The sequence below is a fragment of the Crinia signifera genome, chromosome 4 (assembly GCF_055691185.1).
Source record: "Crinia signifera chromosome 4, ASM5569118v1, whole genome shotgun sequence".
NCBI lineage: Eukaryota > Metazoa > Chordata > Amphibia > Anura > Myobatrachidae > Crinia > Crinia signifera.
The window spans coordinates 192,961,313-192,980,775 of record NC_139220.1 but is presented as its reverse complement, the minus strand read 5'-3'; the positions used below and the strand labels follow the sequence as shown (position 1 = coordinate 192,980,775).

The 19,463-nt window shown below is 47.0% G+C and overlaps 1 protein-coding gene across 1 annotated transcript in view; it reads left to right on the top strand.

Moving 5' to 3' along the window:
* The window catches only part of LOC146073004 (uncharacterized), a 248,677-nt gene that overhangs the window by 195,242 nt on the left and 33,972 nt on the right, over positions 1–19,463 (top strand). Inside the window, exons 85-87 of the mRNA XM_083180177.1 lie at positions 6,625–6,678; positions 13,257–13,310; positions 15,066–15,128. Coding sequence (XP_083036303.1) covers positions 6,625–6,678; positions 13,257–13,310; positions 15,066–15,128 — 171 coding nt within the window. The remainder of the gene's footprint in view (positions 1–6,624; positions 6,679–13,256; positions 13,311–15,065; positions 15,129–19,463) is intronic.

Genomic DNA, 19,463 nt, shown 5'->3' with positions numbered 1-19,463 from the left:
CCTATTAAAAAATGCAATCACCCCCTAAGAGTCTATACCCGATTCACAATGGATGTGACCAATTGTCCTCATTAGTCAAACAACTGTCATGAGTGAATATAAGAAGTGAAATACATTAAGAAAAAATGAGGGCTGATTAATACTGGGTACACACTAGCACAATATCAGGGCAATTTGTCATATGAGAACGACAAATCCTCTACATTGTGGCTCCCATGGATTGTGGTGCAAGATCGTTTGAGTGACTCTGCTACGTGGTCACTCTCAGTCAGATAATATTGTGTGTGGGGCTAAGCATTTAATGGAGAATTGAACAAGAGATTGTTCCATCATTCATTTAGTTGTGTAATGTCTCCTGGCAAAGGTTTTTTAGATAATTCATCAAACAATGCAGCTGTATTCATGTCCACGGATAAATTGTTTACCTGTTTTGTTTCCATGCCAACCACAGACTTTCCTCAGAGCTGGACCTCTGAGGTGACTTCTAATGTTTACATGTTATCCCTTATATACCGTATATAAAATGTTACTTGAAATAAAAAAAACAAATCACTATACATAAGCAGATGGATGCAGTCTAAAGCCCACAACTATATACGCAACCTCCACAAGTCACAAGTCTAGATTCAGTGCTGGCACCAACTCTAGTGCTCCAGTCAGCACTAGAGCACCACATCCTGTACACCTAGGGTTACCACCTTTGTGTTGAGCGATTCCCGGACAGTGACCCGCCCCTTGACACACCCACAGCCCACCCATTGACCCGCCCCCAGCACCGCCCCTTGACTCCCCTTATGGTTGTTGTTTATTTACATTTGCTTCAAATCTATTCTTGATTTTGCACATGGTAATGCCACATACACGTTACGTCACGTCATGTCACACACTGTAATGCCCATTATACGCTATGCCACATACTGATGCCCATTATACATTATGGCACACACCGTGATGCCCATTACACGTTATGCCATGAGTGGACAATTTAAAAAAGAAAAATAGGGGCAAAATGGACAGCGCGCGCCGGAGGCGCGCCCAAAAATTTACACCATAATGCCTATTACACGTCAAACATCCATATTATACCACATGCCATAGTGCCTATTACACGTTTTGCCAGGGCTCAACAATTTTCTTAAAAGAAGGATAAAAGTGACAGTGCGCACCAGAGGCCATAATGCTCATTACGAGTTATGCCAGGGCTCAACAATTTTTTTAAACTAAGGACAACAGGGACAGTGCTCAAGCCAAAAACACACCAGAATACCTATCATACGTCCCACACAACCATTACATAAGTATACTACATGCCCATTACACATTATGCCACACACTCTAATGCCCATTACACGTTATCCCAAACACAACCTAATGCCCTTTACATACAGGTATACCATACACTGTAATGGCTATTACATATTATGCCATATAAATACCGCCTACCTCCATGTTAATTGCTTGGGGTTTCTTGCTCGATGCCAGAGCCTTCATGCTCGATGCCAGGACCTTCATGCTTGATGCCACGGGGGAGTGCAAATGCCTGTTGCCAAGGTGGAGGGCAAATGCTCGTTAACAAGGGTGAGGGCAAATGCCTGTTGCCACAGTGGAGGGCAAATGCTCGTTGCCAAGGGGGACAGCAAATGCCAAATGCCAGTGGTCACAGTAGTACATTTAGAGTAGCTGCTGTGCTGGGGCTGGCTGGGCCTGGGAGGTTGGCTGGGGGCCTGGGGCCATAGTGATGATCAACATAATATTGTATTGGGCCAGCGTGGCCAGTGGCCACAGTAGTAAATTTAGAGTAGCTGCTGCTGTGCTGGCTGGGCCTGGGAGGTTGGCTGGGGGCCTGAGGCCAGCGGGCACATCGCCCAGCAGGTGGTGACTGGCATAGTGCGCAGAAGAGGACTGCCCGTCTGGGGACAGTGTGACAGTCTGTGCAGGAGGGGACACACACAGCAGGCAGGCAGCCACGGTGCAACTGCTGAAGTTGAACTTTGACAGGGACATGACAGACATGACAGTCTGCGCCACACAACTCACTGCGTCATTTGATCCCCACAGACCCACCGTGGAGGAGGGTTAGACCAGCGGCAATGTGGGGGACATGACAGTATGCACCACACAACTCACCGCGCCGTCCGTGACCCGACACAGGCACGCCGCACTCAAGTGTCAGGTCAGGTGTGTCAGTCACGTCACGTAGCGGCGTAGCGCTGCGCAGCCCGCAGGAGGAGCTGGAGGACATACGAGGAGGAGGACATGACACTCAGACTGTGTCCCGCCTCCCTCCTCCTCCCAGCAAGTGCCGCGGCGACTTACATCACAGACACTGTCTGAAGGAGGAGTAATAGGATGGTCCGACGTGTGTCACCACCCCGCGGCCCTCCCACCCCTCCCCGGCGCCGGCTTCCAGGGTATGTGCAGTGTCTGTCATCCTGTTGTGTGGGGATCAGATGGCCGCCCGCATCAGTAATATCGGCGGTGCCGGCCGGCCGTGGATCAATTCCCGGACAATATATAGTCCGGGGCAGCCACCCTTCCGGACTCCGGACGCCGGTTTCAATTACCGGACTGTCCGGAGTAATCCCGGACGGGTGGTAACCCTATGTACACCTCTGCTGTGACAGTCCAAGTGCTGTCAGCACTAGAGAGTCACCTCCTGTACACCTCTCTTGTGGTAGTGCTGTAAGCGCTAGAACACCACCTCCTGTACACCTTTCCTGTGGCAGTGCTGTCAGCGCTAGAATGCCACCTCCTGTACACCTTTCCTGTGGCAATGCTGTCAGCGTTTGAATGCCACCTCCTGTACACCTTTGCTGTGGCAGTGCTGTTAGCACTATCGAGCCACATCCTGTATACCTCTCCTGTGGCAGTGTTGTCAGCGCTAGAAAGCCACCTCCTGTGCACCTCTCGTGTGGCAGTGCTGTCAGCGCTAGAACGCCACCTTCTGTACACCTTTCATGTGGCAGTCCTGTCAGCACTAGAACGCCACCTCCTGTACACCTTTCCTGTGGCAGTGCTGTCAGCATTTGAATGCCACATCCTGTGCACCTCTCCTGTGGCAGTGCTGTCAGCGCTAGAACGCCACCTCCTGTACACCTCTCCTCTGGAAGTGCTGTCAGCGCTAGAATGCCACCTCCTGTGCACCTCTCCTGTGGCAGTGCTGTCAGCGCTAGAACGCAACCTCCTGTACAACTTTTCTGCGGCAGTGCTGTCAGCGCTAGAACGCCACCTCCTGTACACCTCTCCTGTGGCAGTGCTGTCAGCGCTAGAACGCCACATCCTGTACACCTTTCCTGTGGCAGTGCTGTCAGCACTAGAACGCCACATCCTGTACACCTTTCCTGTGGCAGTGCTGTCAGCGCTAGAACGCCACATCCAGTACACCTTTCCTGTGGCGGTGCTGTCAGCGCTAGAATGCCACCCCCTGTACACCCAAAGGCGTAACTACCATTGGTGCAAGGGGTGCAACTGCTATGGGGCCCAGAGCTGAAGGGGGCCCATCTTTACAGTCTAAGGTATATGTGCTATATTCATTTATTACCAACAGTTGCTAAATAGGGGGCCCATACAAACTTTTGCTATGGGGCCTATGAATGTCTAGTTACGCCTCTGTGTACACCTCTCATGTGGCAGTGCTGTCAGTGCTAGAACTCCACCTCCTGTGCACCTCTCCTGTGGCAGTGCTGTCAGCGCTAGAACTCCACCTCCTGTGCACCTCTCCTGTGGCAGTGCTGTCAGCGCTAGATTGCCACCTCCTGTACACCTCTCCTGCAGCAGTGCTGTCAGCGCTAGAATGCCACCTCCTGTGCACCTCTCCTGTGGCAGTGCTGTCAGCGCTAGAACATCACCTCATGTACACCTTTCCTGTGGCAGGGCTGTCAGCGTTTGCATGCCACCTCCTGTACACCTCTGCTGGGGCAGTGCTGTCAGCACTAGAGAGCCACATCCTGTACACCTCTCCTGTGGCAGTGCTGTCAGCGCTAGAATGCCACCTCCTGTGCACCTCTCCTGTGGCAGTGCTGTCAGCGCTAGAATGCCACCTCCTGTGCACCTCTCCTGTGGCAGTGCTGTCAGCGCTAGAACGCCACCTCCTGTACACCTCTGCTGTGGCAGTGCTGGCAGTGCTAGAATGCCACCTCCTGTGCACCTCTCCTGTGGCAGTGCTGTCAGCGATAGAGCGCAACCTCCTGTGCACCTCTCCTGTGGCAGTGCTGTCAGCGCTAGAATGCCACCTCCTGTGCACCTCTCCTGTGGCAGTGCTGTCAGCGCTAGAACTCCACCTCCTGTACACCTTTGCTGTGGCAGGGCTGTCAGCGTTTGCATGCCACCTCCTGTAGACCTCTGCTGGGGCAGTGCTGTCAGCACTAGAGAGCCACATCCTGTACACCTCTCCTGTGGCAGTGCTGTCAGCGCTAGAATGCCACCTCCTGTGCACCTCTCCTGTGGCAGTGCTGTCAGCGCTAGAATGCCACCTCCTGTGCACCTCTCCTGTGGCAGTGCTGTCAGCGCTAGAACGCCACCTCCTGTACACCTCTGCTGTGGCAGTGCTGGCAGTGCTAGAATGCCACCTCCTGTGCACCTCTCCTGTGGCAGTGCTGTCAGCGATAGAGCGCAACCTCCTGTGCACCTCTCCTGTGGCAGTGCTGTCAGCGCTAGAATGCCACCTCCTGTGCACCTCTCCTGTGGCAGTGCTGTCAGCGCTAGAACTCCACCTCCTGTACACCTTTGCTGTGGCAGGGCTGTCAGCGTTTGCATGCCACCTCCTGTAGACCTCTGCTGGGGCAGTGCTGTCAGCACTAGAGAGCCACATCCTGTACACCTCTCCTGTGGCAGTGCTGTCAGCACTAGAATGCCACCTCCTGTGCACCTCTCCTGTGGCAGTGCTGTCAGCGCTAGAACGCCACCTCCTGTACACCTCTGCTGTGGCAGTGCTGTCAGCCATAGAATGCCATCTCTTGTACACCTTTCCTGTGGCAGTGCTGTCAGCACTAGAATGCCACCTCCTGTACACCATTCCTGTGGCAGTGCTGTCAGTGCTAGAATGCCACATCCTGTAACCTCTCCTGTGGCAGTGCTGTCAGCGCTAGAACGCCATCTCTTGTACACCTTTCCTGTGGCAGTGCTGTCAGCACTAGAACGCCATCTCTTGTACACCTTTCCTGTGGCAGTGCTGTCAGCACTAGAATGCCACCTCCTGTACACCATTCCTGTGGCAGTGCTGTCAGTGCTAGAATGCCACATCCTGTAACCTCTCCTGTGGCAGTGCTGTCAGCGCTAGAACGCCATCTCTTGTACACCTTTCCTGTGGCAGTGCTGTCAGCGCTAGAACGCCATCTCTTGTACACCTTTCCTGTGGCAGTGCTGTCAGCACTAGAATGCCACCTCCTGTACACCATTCCTGTGGCAGTGCTGTCAGCGCTAGAATGCCACATCCTGTACACCTTTCCTGTGGCAGTGCTGTCAGCGCTAGAACGCCACATCCTGTACACCTTTCCTGTGGCAGTGCTGTCAGCACTAGAACGCCATCTCTTGTACACCTTTCCTGTGGCAGTGCTGTCAGCGCTAGAACGCCATCTCCTGTACACCTTTCCTGTGGCAGTGCTGTCAGCACTAGAACGCCATCTCTTGTACACCTTTCCTGTGGCAGTGCTGTCAGCGCTAGAACGCCATCTCCTGTACACCTTTCCTGTGGCAGTGCTGTCAGCGCTAGAATGCCACATCCTGTACTACTCTCTTGTTATTGTGCTGTCGCCACTATAAGAGTGCCACCTCCTATACATATGTTTAATATAAATACATAGGAGATGTGCAGGCGGCACACACCAGGACTTGTACAGTATGATAATCAGGCGATGCACACCATGATCATATTTAATATAAAGACAAGATATATTTTTCCATTTTCCTTAAGTTTGACTACTATTTGTAAACCATATTGCTAATATAAGTGTGTGTACTGATCTGCAAAGGTTCAGATTAGGCTGCAGGGACTACACGGCCAAATACAAGTTAGATGCTAGAGCTTTAATACAAGGCCATTTCCAGCAATAGTACAGGTTAATTATAGCAGGTGTTCCAGATTGTGTTTTCAAATAGGCTACACATATGTAACAAACACACAATATAGATTCCTGGTCACATGGATCATCTGGTGAGGGACAGGATTTGCTTCTATTTGTCCACATGTTATGATTGGCAGCCACCAGCACTGGTTTTGCCTTGTACATTGACCATAAATAATATGAATTGATCTTGGTCCACCAACCCAAGACACCCCTGCAAGTGTCCTGATGCACCCCAGGGTGCCTAGGCATGCAGTTTGGGAACCACTGACATACAGTATACATACACATGATTAGTGACGCTTGACTTGTGTGCCTTATGTTTGATTATCTGTCATAGATTGAGGATTTATTTTTGTATTGAATTCATGTGGAATACAGCTGACAAACCTAAATATGAGAGGTCCAGCATGTTTTACTTTTGTATTGGGCTCTTCAGGTGTTTATGTACAATAATCTGTAATGATACAAGGTATATGAGTAAAATGACATAATGCCAGGATACTATTTCAGCTGTAGGATCAACTCATTTGTGCTTTCCATATTTTCCTGTTTATTATAGGGAGAAAAGGGTGACTCCGGTTTACTTGGTGACATTGGCCAAAAAGGAGAGAAGGTATCATGTTTTATATTTTATATGAAAACATCACAATATTATTTAGGTTGTTCTTATTCTTATCTTGTCTACATGTAAAGGGGATCATAATACAAATGACATACAATCAGGGCTGGCCACAGACATGTTGGAGCTTGGCAAATTCATTAGGTTTGTGGTCCCCCATCCCTACAGGATGGTTAGTCATCGTCTCATGCTCCCCGTGTTTCTCCTGCTTCATCCTCACTGTGTCTCTCATCCTTAAACCCGAGTTTCTCAGCAGTATTCTCTCATGTCTCTTAACATCATCCACAATGGGCGGTATTCAATGTGAATACCTGCGAGGTGCAGCGAATCCTTTTTTGGATTCGCTGCACATTCGCCACGTTCCGGAGCCGGCGGGCTCCGGTATTCAACGAGTCAGGGGCAGCGAGCCCATGACTGGCGAATATGAGCTCCTGCGGCTATTGCCGCAGGGAGCCTCAGGACGGTGCCAGGCAGAGAGATGGTAGTCTCTCTGCCTAGCCCAGACCTTTGTGGGGGGTTAGGTGTGCTCCCCGGGTGCCAGGCAGCACAGGCTGCCCCCCCGGGGGTGCCAGCAGGCGAGCGTATATTCACTACACACGATCAAAATGATCGTGCAGTGAATATATGAATATGTAATGAGCGGCTCCGCTCTGGCGCCACCTGCTGGCTGCTGTGTAAAAAAAAAATAAAAAAAAAAATATTATTTTTAAAATTAAATATATATTCATGTGCTTACAGCACATGAATAAAAATAGCATGCCCCTCCTCAGAATAAAATTCCTGATTTTTTTACACCAAATGTAAAAAACAAAACACTTTATTTTAAAAGTTCACATTCCACTTCACCATAAAAAGATAGCGATTGCTACTCGGTGAATCATGGTGAAAAAAACCTAGAAATGTATTCGCCATGTGGTCATTGAATAGGGTGATTCACCGTTTTTGACAGAAATTCGCCAAACAGCACAAATTCGCCATAAAAACCTGGCGAATCAGGCTCATTGAATACCGCCCAATGTCTCTTTAGTACATCCACCTGTGCATCTCCATCCCATCACCCTTGTCTCTCCAGCAAATCCTCCTCTGCCTCCTCAACTTCGTACCTTTTAGCACCATCTGTTCCAGTATCACTTCAGACCCTTCCCCTCCCCTACCAGTGGTGGATTGGGAACATTTTGGAGTGAACCTTAAATGGTGAGTGGGAGTGATAGATAGATAGATAGATAGATAGATAGATAGATAGATAGATAGATAGATAAATAGATAGAGGGACAGATGTACTAAGCTTGAAAAGTGATAAAATAGTGATAAACCACCAGCCAATCAGCTCGTAACTGCCATGTCACAGGCTGTGTTTGAAAAACGACAGGTAGGAGCTGATTGGTTGGCGGTTTTTCGCTCTCCATTTTATTACTTTCAAAGCTCAGTACATCTCGCCCAGAGAGAGAGAGAGCGAGAGAGAGAGAGAGAGGTAAAAGAGATGAGTGGTCCAGATATCAAGGAATCCTAACCCTCTTTACAGCATGGATCTGAGTCTACCTGAGCCTGCGAGCCACTACCTGAGCCTGCGAGCCACTACCTGATCCTGTGGGCCATTTCACTGTAACGGACGCTACCATTCGATCTTTGCTGGGACTCTGGTCTCACACTGTGCTGTATAGTGACTGTCTATAGGGGGCATGCTGCATGCTGCTGTATGCTCATGCTGTGTGCTGTGCTGTACTCTGCTGTAATGTCTCTGCTAAGAGTGCAAGGAGAGAGAGAGGATGAGAGTACAGGGAGAGAGAGAGGAGGAGAGTGCAGGGAGAGATAGAGAAGGAGAGTGCAGAGAGAAAGAGAATCAGATTGCAGAGAGAAGGAGAGTGCAAAGAGAGAGAGAGTACAGAGAGATAGAGAAGGAGAGTGCAGAGAGAAAGAGAATAAGAGTGCAGAGAGAGAGGAGAGTGCAAAGAGAGAGAAGGAGAGTTCAGAGAGAGAAGAAGAGTGCTGAGAGAGAAAGAGAATGAGAGTGCAGAGAGATAGAGAAGGAGAGTGCAGAGAGAGAAAAGTAGAGTGCAGAGAGAGAGAGAGAGAGAGAGAGAGAGAGAGTGGAGAGTACAGAGAGATAGAGAAGGAGAGTGCAGATAGAAAGAGAATAAAAGTGCAGAGAGAGGAGAGTGCAAAGAGAGAGAAGGAGCATTCAGAAAGAGAGAGAGAGGAAGAGTGATGAGAGAGAAAGAGAATGAGAGTGCAGAGAGAGGAGAGTGCAGAGAGAGGAGAGTGCAAAGAGAGAGAAGGAGCATTCAGAGATAGAGAAGAGTGATGAGAGAGAAAGAGAATGAGAGTGCAGAGAGAGAGAGGAGAGTACAGAGAGATAAAATAAGAGTGCATAGAGAGAGAGGAGAGTGCAGAGAGAGAAGGAGCGTTTAGAGAGAAAGAGAAGGAGAGTGCAAAGAGAGAGAAGGAGAGTGCAAAGAGAGAGAAGGAGAGTGCAGAGAGAGAGAGTGCAAAGAAAGAGAGAGGAGAGTTCAGAGAGAGAGTGAGTGCAAAGAGAGAGAGAGGAGTGCAAAGAAAGAGAGAGAGAGAGTACAGAGAGTCAGAGCAAGAAGGAGAGTGTAGAGAGGGAGGAGAGTGCAGAGAGTGAGAGAGAGAAGGAGAGTACAAAGAGAGCGAGGAGAAAGAAGGAGAACAAGGAGAGAGAGAGGGTTGAGACAGGTATGTGTGTCCCCCACCCATGCTTGTTTTGCTGAACCCCGCTCCACCCCCTTCTTCCCTACAAGCAAGGGCGTAACTACCATAGGTGCAAGGGGTGCAGCTGCTATGGGGCCCAGAGCTGAAGGGGGCCCATCTTTGCGGTCTAAGTAATATGATTTACATACATTTGTCACAATCAGTTGCTAAATAGGGGGCCCTTACAAACTTTTGCTATGGGGCCTACGGATATCTAGTTACGCCACAGCCTACAAGTACAAGTGAACCTAAGACAGCAGGGTGGCAGCAGGCTTTCCAATGGTAAGTGCCAGGATATCAAGGAGGCAGCAGTTGTGGTCCCATGGCAGAGGTTGCGGCAGGGTCACTGGTATCGTGGAGCCTGAAGCAGCGGGTCCCATGGTGACTGAGGCGGAGGAGGCTGCGGTGGTGGGTCTAGTTGTGGAGGGCTGGAGGCCGAGGATCCCACGGAGGAGGTTGTAGTGGCGGTTCCTGCAGAGGAGCCTGCGGCGGCAGGTCCCATGGACCTGGGTGCGCTGGGCACGTTATGTGGAGAGAGTACTGGCGGGCAGCCCACAGCAGCAGGTCGCATAATCAGCTCCTTCTCTCTTCTTTACTTTTTTTGAGAAAAGTGAGTGCGGTAATAACCACATTGCAATTAGGCTTTTACACAGGGTGTACTATTAATGTCTGTGTTAAATTACATACATAGTACAATACTGTAAGACATTTGTATAGTTTAATCTCTTAAAAATGTAAGGTTTCCACTAACTGTACTATAACAAATAGGAATTGAGCCTATAACTTACAGTATAACAGAAGATGTCTGCCATAGCAACACCCTGTCACTGTGCTATTTCACCCTACATGTATAAATAGCCTTCTGAGCTACAAAAACATGTTATTCACTTGTGGTGAACTTGTAATAAAATACATAATTTATACTTCAAACAGTTCCACTTTATCATTCACTCTGTGGCTGCACAATATCATCAGTACTCATTGATGTGGGTGACTGCAGTTCATCATTAAGTAGGTCACATGAGGAGATGATGATGATGATGATGATGATGATGATGATGATGATGCAGTGGCGTAACAATGGCACTGCAGCCCAAGCAGTGGCTTGGTGGATCTGGCAATGTGGGGTACATGGTCTTTGCAGATTTCAATAGGTCTGGCCGTCCATATGGAATCTGCTCAAAATGTCCCTCCAAAAATATGGATCTATACAGTATATTGCACGACGGAAAATAAAGAGGACTTTATAAATGTTTTCTTATACATTAAGGCTGATGCATTAGCACCAGGAAGGAGGGCCCAGAGCTATTCAATTGTCATCCTTGTGCCTAAGAAGACAATAGATATAATCTGATTGGTTGCTTCGTAAATTTACTTCATTGTCTTCATTGGAAGATGATAACACATCAGCCAGTTAGCTCATAATGACTATCATTAATGATATCATGTGCATATTGTTCAATGTGTACCCACTCTATTGTTAACGATGCGCGCTCCCACAGATCCTTAATGATAACCCCTATTGTCTGGACATGCAGTCTAATTTTATGATATCATCAGTGACTGCAAGTTCAGCAGAGGTCCATTTGTTGTCAATGAATGTTATAGTAAACAATATTGTTAAGTGTTTAAAGCGCATATTGTTTGTTTGATAGTAAGGAGCTAGTGTCGGTGCGGCTACGAATCGCTGCCATCTGTCAAGTGAAACTTTCTACTAGCTTTGCAAGAAGTTGCTTCGAGCGGGCTTTCAGTGCCATCTGTTGGCAGCAAATGAGACTACATCTACTAGCTTTCGAAGCATTTGCTTTGAGCTGGCTTACTAGCATGTAACACAGGAGGAGTGGATCTCCACAGCGCTATTCACATGTGAATAGCACTGTGGAGATCCACTCCTCTTGTGTTACATATACGTCTTGGGTCTGGTAGCCCAATTTTGTGGTTCTTCTAGTGGCAATTCCGGGTGGGCGCAAGTGGCCACTAATACATCTTTTGTGGCTTACTAGCATGATTATATGTTTCCTGGAGATTCTGGAGACTGCTTATACAGTATAAAATATAGAAATAATATGTGTAAAAATAATATATATATATATATATATATATATATATATATACACACTCAATTTGTATGAAGTTATCTTCATATTTGTTTGTGCTTTCAATAACATATCTATTACATTATGGAATGCTTTTTAAAAGAATGCAATGACAGAACTCTTTCCTGTGACAAAACACACACACACACATAAAAGGTGGTGATTAGTTATGCTTGTAAAATGTATGATGAGATGAAGAATAATGGTTATTGTATTGATGCTTTTTTTTGTTTTTGTCATCAAACCTTTGTTTCAGAAGTGAACGTAAATACCTCAGGGGAAGTCACTTATGGGTTGCAGCTGTGTCACCTATGTCTTGTTATTGTGCAGTATAGAGGCCAGCTGCAGAAACTAAAGGTGCCCATACCTCAGTAATCTGCAATCTATGATTTGAAGATTTGCAATTTTTTTCCACAGACGCACAATTTCCCAATATTTACAACCTGCACTAATGCATACTGTACCAGTGATTTGCAAAAAAATTTTTTGATCTTCACATTGGATCATTAAATCTGGCCCATACACACACTAGAAGGGATTCAGTATTGAATCCCGGCGGTCGGGATCCCGGCGTTCAGAATCCCGACGCCGGAATCCCGACAGCCGAAATGCCGACAAGGGGGGGACGTGGATCGCCCCCCCTTGCGGGCTCGCTGCGCTCGCCACGCAGCGGGCCCGGTGCCTCGCTACGCTCGGCACACTAATTTATTCTCCCTCCAGGGGTGTCGTGGACACCCACGGAGGGAGAAAGTGTCGGCATTTCGGCGGTCGGGATTCCGGCGTCGGGATTCTGAACGCCGGGATCCCGACCGCCGGGATGGTAACTGCATCCCACTAGAAGCATACCCTCCAACATGACCCATTCCATTAGGTACAAAATGCTCTGCTTCTGGACTTCTTCCTTAATTTATGATTGCCTTCACCTTTTCTGGAACACCGTTATCATCGCTGAACTAGTTCAATTACGGGTGACGGCAATTATCAATTAAGAGGGAAGTCCAGAAACAGTGCATTTTGTACCTAATGGAATGGGTCATGTTGGATGGTATGTAGAAGATTACCTTTCCAATCTGGCTATTTGGAATGAAAACCTGGAAGTTTCTGAGAACAAATTGCAATCAACCATTTGCTCCTAAATTGACAAAAGCAGTCATATGCATAAATGGATTTAACCAATTTGTCTGTAGGACCAATTTTTGTCTGTTTTCCATGTTTAGGAGCAAATGGTCAATTGTCATTTGCTTCTGAATATGTCCAGATTTTCTTTCCAACCTGCCAGATTGGAAAGATAATCTTCTAGTGTGTATGGGCCTTAGTATGCCCATACACCACCTAATTGTAATCTCTACAGCATGAGGGAGAAAATGCTCTATTTTTGGACTTCCCTGGTAATGTAGCCGTGATTGTCAGCAGTGGAAGAATTGTATGATTGTCAAAACAGTTGCAACAAAGCCCAATCGGCACCATACATTAGCAATTGCAAGTCCAATTCAATGCAGATTGTCCAACATGTTGGTCAACCTGCAATGGCAATTGCAATCAGTTTTTTATTGCAATTGTCAGTTACGGTAGGCCATACATCAGCAATGTATCACAAAATTGCAGCTATACACAAATTACTTTGTGTCATTTCTTCCCCCTGATCTATCAATGCTCAGTAATGCACAGTACATCAACACTGTCCTGAACAATTTATAGCAGGTGCTAACTCATTTTCATCCTTATTAATGTTTATATAACACTGCTGTGTTTTTTTCTTTTTTTCAGGGAATGCAGGGCTATCCTGGCAGAGCAGGGGAACCTGGTATAATAGGCATTAAAGTATGTGTATTATAGTTTTCCTATTACCATGCATGTGTAGTAAACCGGTAAATGATCAATCAATGAAGACAATTTATTTTACTTAAAGCAAACACTATACTGTACTTTGAAGAAAGTGCACTACTCTGTAGTGTTTAGCAGCAGTGGCTGCTGGCCGTGGGCTACAGCACCAACCAATCATTGCAGGGGGGCTGGTTAACATAAACATACATGTAATGTTGTATGTAATATATGTGCTGTCTGCCTTAAGCTGGCCATACATCTACAGATCGATTGTCAGTTTGGGCTGATTGGAACAAAAACCTGGTAATGGATGGTAAATGGCAGTTGACCATTTGCTTTGAGATGCTGGAAAACTGCCAAAAACTGTCACTCATCCATTACCAGGTTTTTGTTCCAACCAGCCAACCAGACAATCGATCGGCCACCTTTACACCAGAGATTGGCATTAGAGCCAACCATAGGCATAGGCAAACTAGGCAAATGCCTAGGGGCATGTATTGCAAACATACAGTAGTGCCAGCTCATGTAGACAGCCATTTGTGGGGCACTGGAAGGGCAGGTGTCATTAGTGGCTCTGCTCTGGCTGCCTACCAGGGGGGTGAGGTGAGAGGTGGTCAGGCGAGAGGGGGAGAGGTGACGGGGGGCAAAAGGGGGCGAGGTGATAGGAAGGGGTGATGGGTGGGCGCTAGGAGGAGAGGTGACGGTAGGTGAAAAGGGTCACTTGACATGTGACAGAGGGCTAGGTGTCCGGATGAGGGGAACGACAGGTGGTTAGGTGGAAGAGGAGAGGTTGGGGAGAGGACGAAGGCATCCTTCTTACTAGCAGGCCTCCCGTTCACTGGTGGCAGGCTCTCCATTTCCCCAGTGTCTGCCACTGCTGCTTTGATCTCCCCAGCACTGCCCACCGCACCTGATCCCCAGCATAGGCTACCGCTTCTCCCAGCTGGTGCCTTGGGTTGGATTTCACCTTGTCCCGCTGCTCCCGGGGGAAGAGTACTGAGGACCAAACTTTTAAAAGTCCTGCCAGTCCTCAAACTGAGTGAGGAGAGGGGGGGGGGGGGGTCGGAGCTGGTTGGCTGGTAGTTTATCACTCTCCAGTTTATCATTTTGTTGAAGCTTAGTGCATCTGGCCCGCTGAACTGGACCCACTGCGTCGCTATGTGTGGCCGCAGCCTAATAGAACAAACAGGTTTTCTAACAGGATAAAAAAAGTTTCAAAAAAAGTGTTATAGAATTTGCAGGAACATTCTGACAGGCTTCATATAACCAAGCAGAGGTCAAGAAACAATGAACCAAACTTCTGATGATATCTGCACACAGGAAAAATATTAGGGAATGCTTCAAGACAAGACTTTAGCAGAGACTGAGAATCATTGGTGCGTGACTGTTACAGGCCCAATTAAATTCATGCATCACATCCAAATTATATTTCAACGTTATATTTTTATCTTGTAAAATCTTAATCATTTTTACATTCTATTCTTACTGTATCTTTGAGATCTAATCATTTACATTGGACTTTTATTCAAATATAATCTGTTGTCTTTAATGACCTTTAAAACTGACGTATTGCCTATGCTGTCTTTCTAAGTAATTATATACATTGTGTATGAGTGCATTAAATGCTTTGCCATGTATTTTTCTTTAATTAATGATTTATTGCAGCAATGTGACTATCTTACAGAGAGCGATAGATCTGTTTTATCCACATTTCCTTCACATTGACTAAAGAGTATTATTTGATATAACCAGGGTGAAATCGGAAGACAAGGAAACCCCGGATTATCAGGTTCTCCAGGTCCAACAGGGCCAAAGGTTAGTAGCATCCTCCCACTACCTATTTTTTTTATAAACTGGTACAGTTAGCAGTATACAATGTGTTTAAATATTAATACTAGGAAAGAATGGTACAGGGTCTAAGTTGGAGGAAATGTCACCAGTAGCCAAGAGGAGTACAGTAGGTGGATGAGAGATGTTAGTGAAAGAGCAATGGTTGGTAAACACGAACAGGTCAAATGTTTCAAAAGTAGCCTCCCTTGGAAGTTGTAGCCAAATTGTTAGTATGTGGAGTCTTATCAACAGAAAACCACCATGAAATCAAATATGGAAATAAGCCAAATGATAAAGCTATCATTTTAAACAGTGCTAGGCCATTTTCCAACCAAATTCTTTTGCAAATACAGTGGAAATGCTGGGCAATCCACCTGCTCAGAACTGACCGAAATGAAGAGGGACATTCGGGAATGCTGATCATGCCCCTGGAGTAAGGAAAATGTGTATTATTTTTTTTAAAGGCCATGCCCTCCCACAAAGCCATTCCCCCTTTTAGCATGCAGCTATTTGGTCCTCTGAGTGCCACTGACCTCAGTGACATCACTGGGTTGTTAGCACCCCCATTTTAGGAATACACATACATATACACTAAAGCAATCCGCAATATGTCCCCACATTACAGCAATCTTCAATTCCCTTACACCTAAAGGCCCATACACATTGGGCGATTTTGCCCAGCTTATATGGACACTGATGATGAATACCCTCCACATTATACACAATAGAAGTGAGCAGCGCTACAAGTAAATATAAAAAGCTACCTGGAGCAGCGAAACCGGTCAGGAATCTCACCACTCCCTACAGCTAAGAGGCTTTGGATTGCAGACCCGACTACACACCACCAGATCCCCCTCCAACTCTCAATTTGGATACAAACTTTCCCACCCTCCATTTGGATACAAAGTTTCAACATCTTCCCTCCATTTGGATACAAAGTTTCAACATCTTCAGTGGGACCAAGAGGTTGAGGAGACCACCCCGCTTCACCAACTCAGCGGCAGGAGTTGGTAATTTGTGCCATCCTGGGCCACTCCTGGTTGCTCCATGTGGTCCTCCCTCTGGACTGAGTTATTGGGGACTCTTGCTGCTCCAATCTGGACATACCAAGTCGGGACTCTCCTGGCCACATCTCAATATAATACTTGGTTTGGTGAGACCTTTTATTCAGTTTTTAAAATCATGCTAATCACATGTATGGACATTCATGTGTACATTGATATACTGACTTAGTCCATCATTTTAAGTTTATATAATAAATATCTGTACTAGATCCACCAATCTGCTTATATTTTTATTTATTCAGCTAATATTTTTATATTCACTTGTAGCGCTGCTCACTTCTATTGTGTATTGTGTTTTGTATACAGGACCAACAATCCTGTTTTTAGAGCAGCAGCTGGTAAACTCAGCTCCGGTCAGGCACCTTTGGTCCACTATCACCTAGTGTGACTTGGACCCTACTCCACCCTCCCCATTATAGTCACTGTAGCTTTTAAACCCCCTCCCCCACTCCGGACGGGTTGGGATCATTTGGTCTACAGCATGATGGTCGACAGTCATTAGGTCAAAACCATTAGGTCGACATGGGAAAAGGTCGACACGGGTCTAGGTCAACATGGGAAAAGGTTGACATGGTTCTAGGTCAACAGGTCATTGGTTCGACAGGTCATTAGATCGACATTGTCTAGGTCGACAGTCAAAAGGTTGACATGGGGTTTTTCACAGTTTTTTTATCTGAATGTCAACATAGTCAACATGAACACAGTTTAAATTGCACCACATCCCCCTGCCTTTGTCGGGCACGATGACTCGCTACGCTGGAACACTATTTTATTCTCCCACCATGCCCTAGTGCATGGGTCTTCAACCTGTGGCCCTCCAGATGTTGTGAAACTACATGTTCCAACATGCATTTCCACATTTTTTCCTATAAGAGCATGCCAAAACGGTCAGGGCATGCTGGGACCATAGGCGAATCTAGAATTATGGTAATGGGTGGTCCCAAATCTAGACATAACAGAAGGGGGACCTTAGCGCGGCGCAGCCGTGCGGAAAAAAGGGGCATGGCCTCTTGGGAAGGAGGCGTGGCATCACAAAAAGGGGTGTGGTGTTACACTTTAGACCATACACAGTAATGCCCATAACACATTTTAGCAAACTCTGTAATACCCATTACACATAAAGCCACACGCCGTAATGCCACTTACACATAAGGCCACACACCATAATGCCCATTACACATTGTGCCACACATCATGATGCCCATTACATACTATTTAACAAACCGTTATGCCCATTACATATTTGCCACATAAGTGCTGCTTACCTACGTGCTCATTGCTAGGGGGTTCTTGCTTGATGGCACCATAGTACCCATTACACATGATGCCGCACACCATAGTACCCATTACACATGATGCCGCACACCATAGTACCCATTACACATGATGCCACACACCATAGTACCCATTACACATGATGCCGCGCACCATAGTACCCATTGCACATGATGCTGCACACATAATGTCCCTTACACATGATGCAGCACACATAATGCCGCTTACACATGATGCTGCACACCATAATGCCCCTTACACATTAAGCCACACATTATGCATAATGCCCGCACATACCGCTACTTGTAGCGTCCCTTAAGCAATGCCCCCAAAAGTGCCACTTACTGTAAATTTTTATATGAGCCTTCACTGCTGCTGCAGGGAGAGATGGAGAGCGGTGCAGCTGCTTCTATGGGGAGAGGAGCAGAGCGCAGCGCAGAGCACGCTGACACTCCCCTCCTGGTGTCCCCTCTATCCGAGTGGACATTTGAAATATTGTGCGCGCTGTTGTTGTGCGTGATGTAGGGGGAGCACGCCGGGCGCCAGCACCACGTGATTAAAAGGAGGGGGGGGAGGCTGAGGCGAAAGCGGGAAGAAGAATTGGAGTGGAAGCTGCAGGGGTGACAGTCATTGACAGCTGGGCAGAGAGCAGGGGGCTGCCCGGCTGTATTCAGAGCACTGCAGGTCACGGCTGTTTGAAATAATACCCCTTTCACAACAGAAAATTCAGGGATTTACCCGGGAATATGGTCCCAGGATCATGCAGGGACATTCCCAGACACCTTATACACCAGTCTAGTTAGTCCCTGCATTTTCTGGTGTGAGGGGGAGAGACAACCACTCCCCTCTCCCTACCCCCCTTTAACCAACCAGCTATATCTTCAGAACCAACTGACCCATTTACATGAGACCAGTATCATATTGAATAACTTTTGAGTTGGCTTCAAATGATTTTGGTCCCATGAAACTGGGCTGTTTGGTTACAGAGAAATCTGCCCTCAAAGAACATAAACAGTCATGAAATTACATTTAAGAAATGAAAAAAAAAAAAAAAAAAACGGTTTAACCTCAATATCCCTGGAACCAATTAACCCATATGGATCCAGCCTGGTATCAGATTGAAGGCCCAGCAATTTGGGTTCGACAGAGATCAACCTCGAGCTTCAGTGATGCTGAAGGGGGAACTGGCAGACGTTGAACTGGGTGGGGGTCGGAATTAGCGGGTCCCATGTTATCCTATAGGGAAAATGTTCCAACTTTGCCTGGTTGTATCTCCGGTTCCCAGGGGGCTAGAGACACGGGGCTGGGCTCGTTGGAAAGCTCCATCCCTCAGCTACAAAATGGGCTAATGGGTGGTCCTGTGCACCCCCGGACCACCCCCTAGATTCGCCTATGGCTGGGACATGTAGTTCCACAACATCTGGAGGGCCACAGGTTGAAGACCTGTGCCCTAGTGGATGGTAGGGCATGAAATACCGCCTGCCGGCACATGTCAGCTCCAAAGACAGTGAAAAACCCCATGTGGACCTTTTCACTGTCGACCTAGACACTGTCAAACTAATGACCTGTTGAACTAACGACTTGTCAAACTAATTACTATTTGACCTAGAACCATGTCAACCTTTTCCCATATCGACCTTTTCCATGTTGACCTAATGGTGTCGACGTAATGGCTGTCGACCATCATCCTCTATACCAAATGACCGCATCCCCTCCAGACTGTACCTCCTAATCGACCCACTCCTAGTACCAAAATCCCATCTAATATAGAGCTCCCATATCTAAATGATTCCCCTTAGTCTCACACAGATATACAAGAGTCATATATTAAATAAATCTCTCTGTGCGTTGCGAATAAGACACATTTCCGCTGCCCCACGCAAAAAGGATGCTTGGCGCTAGAATACTGTTATGTGATCTGACATACCAAGAGGGGCTGTTTGTCATGACTGCAACAAAGATGTATGTGGACATATCGGAA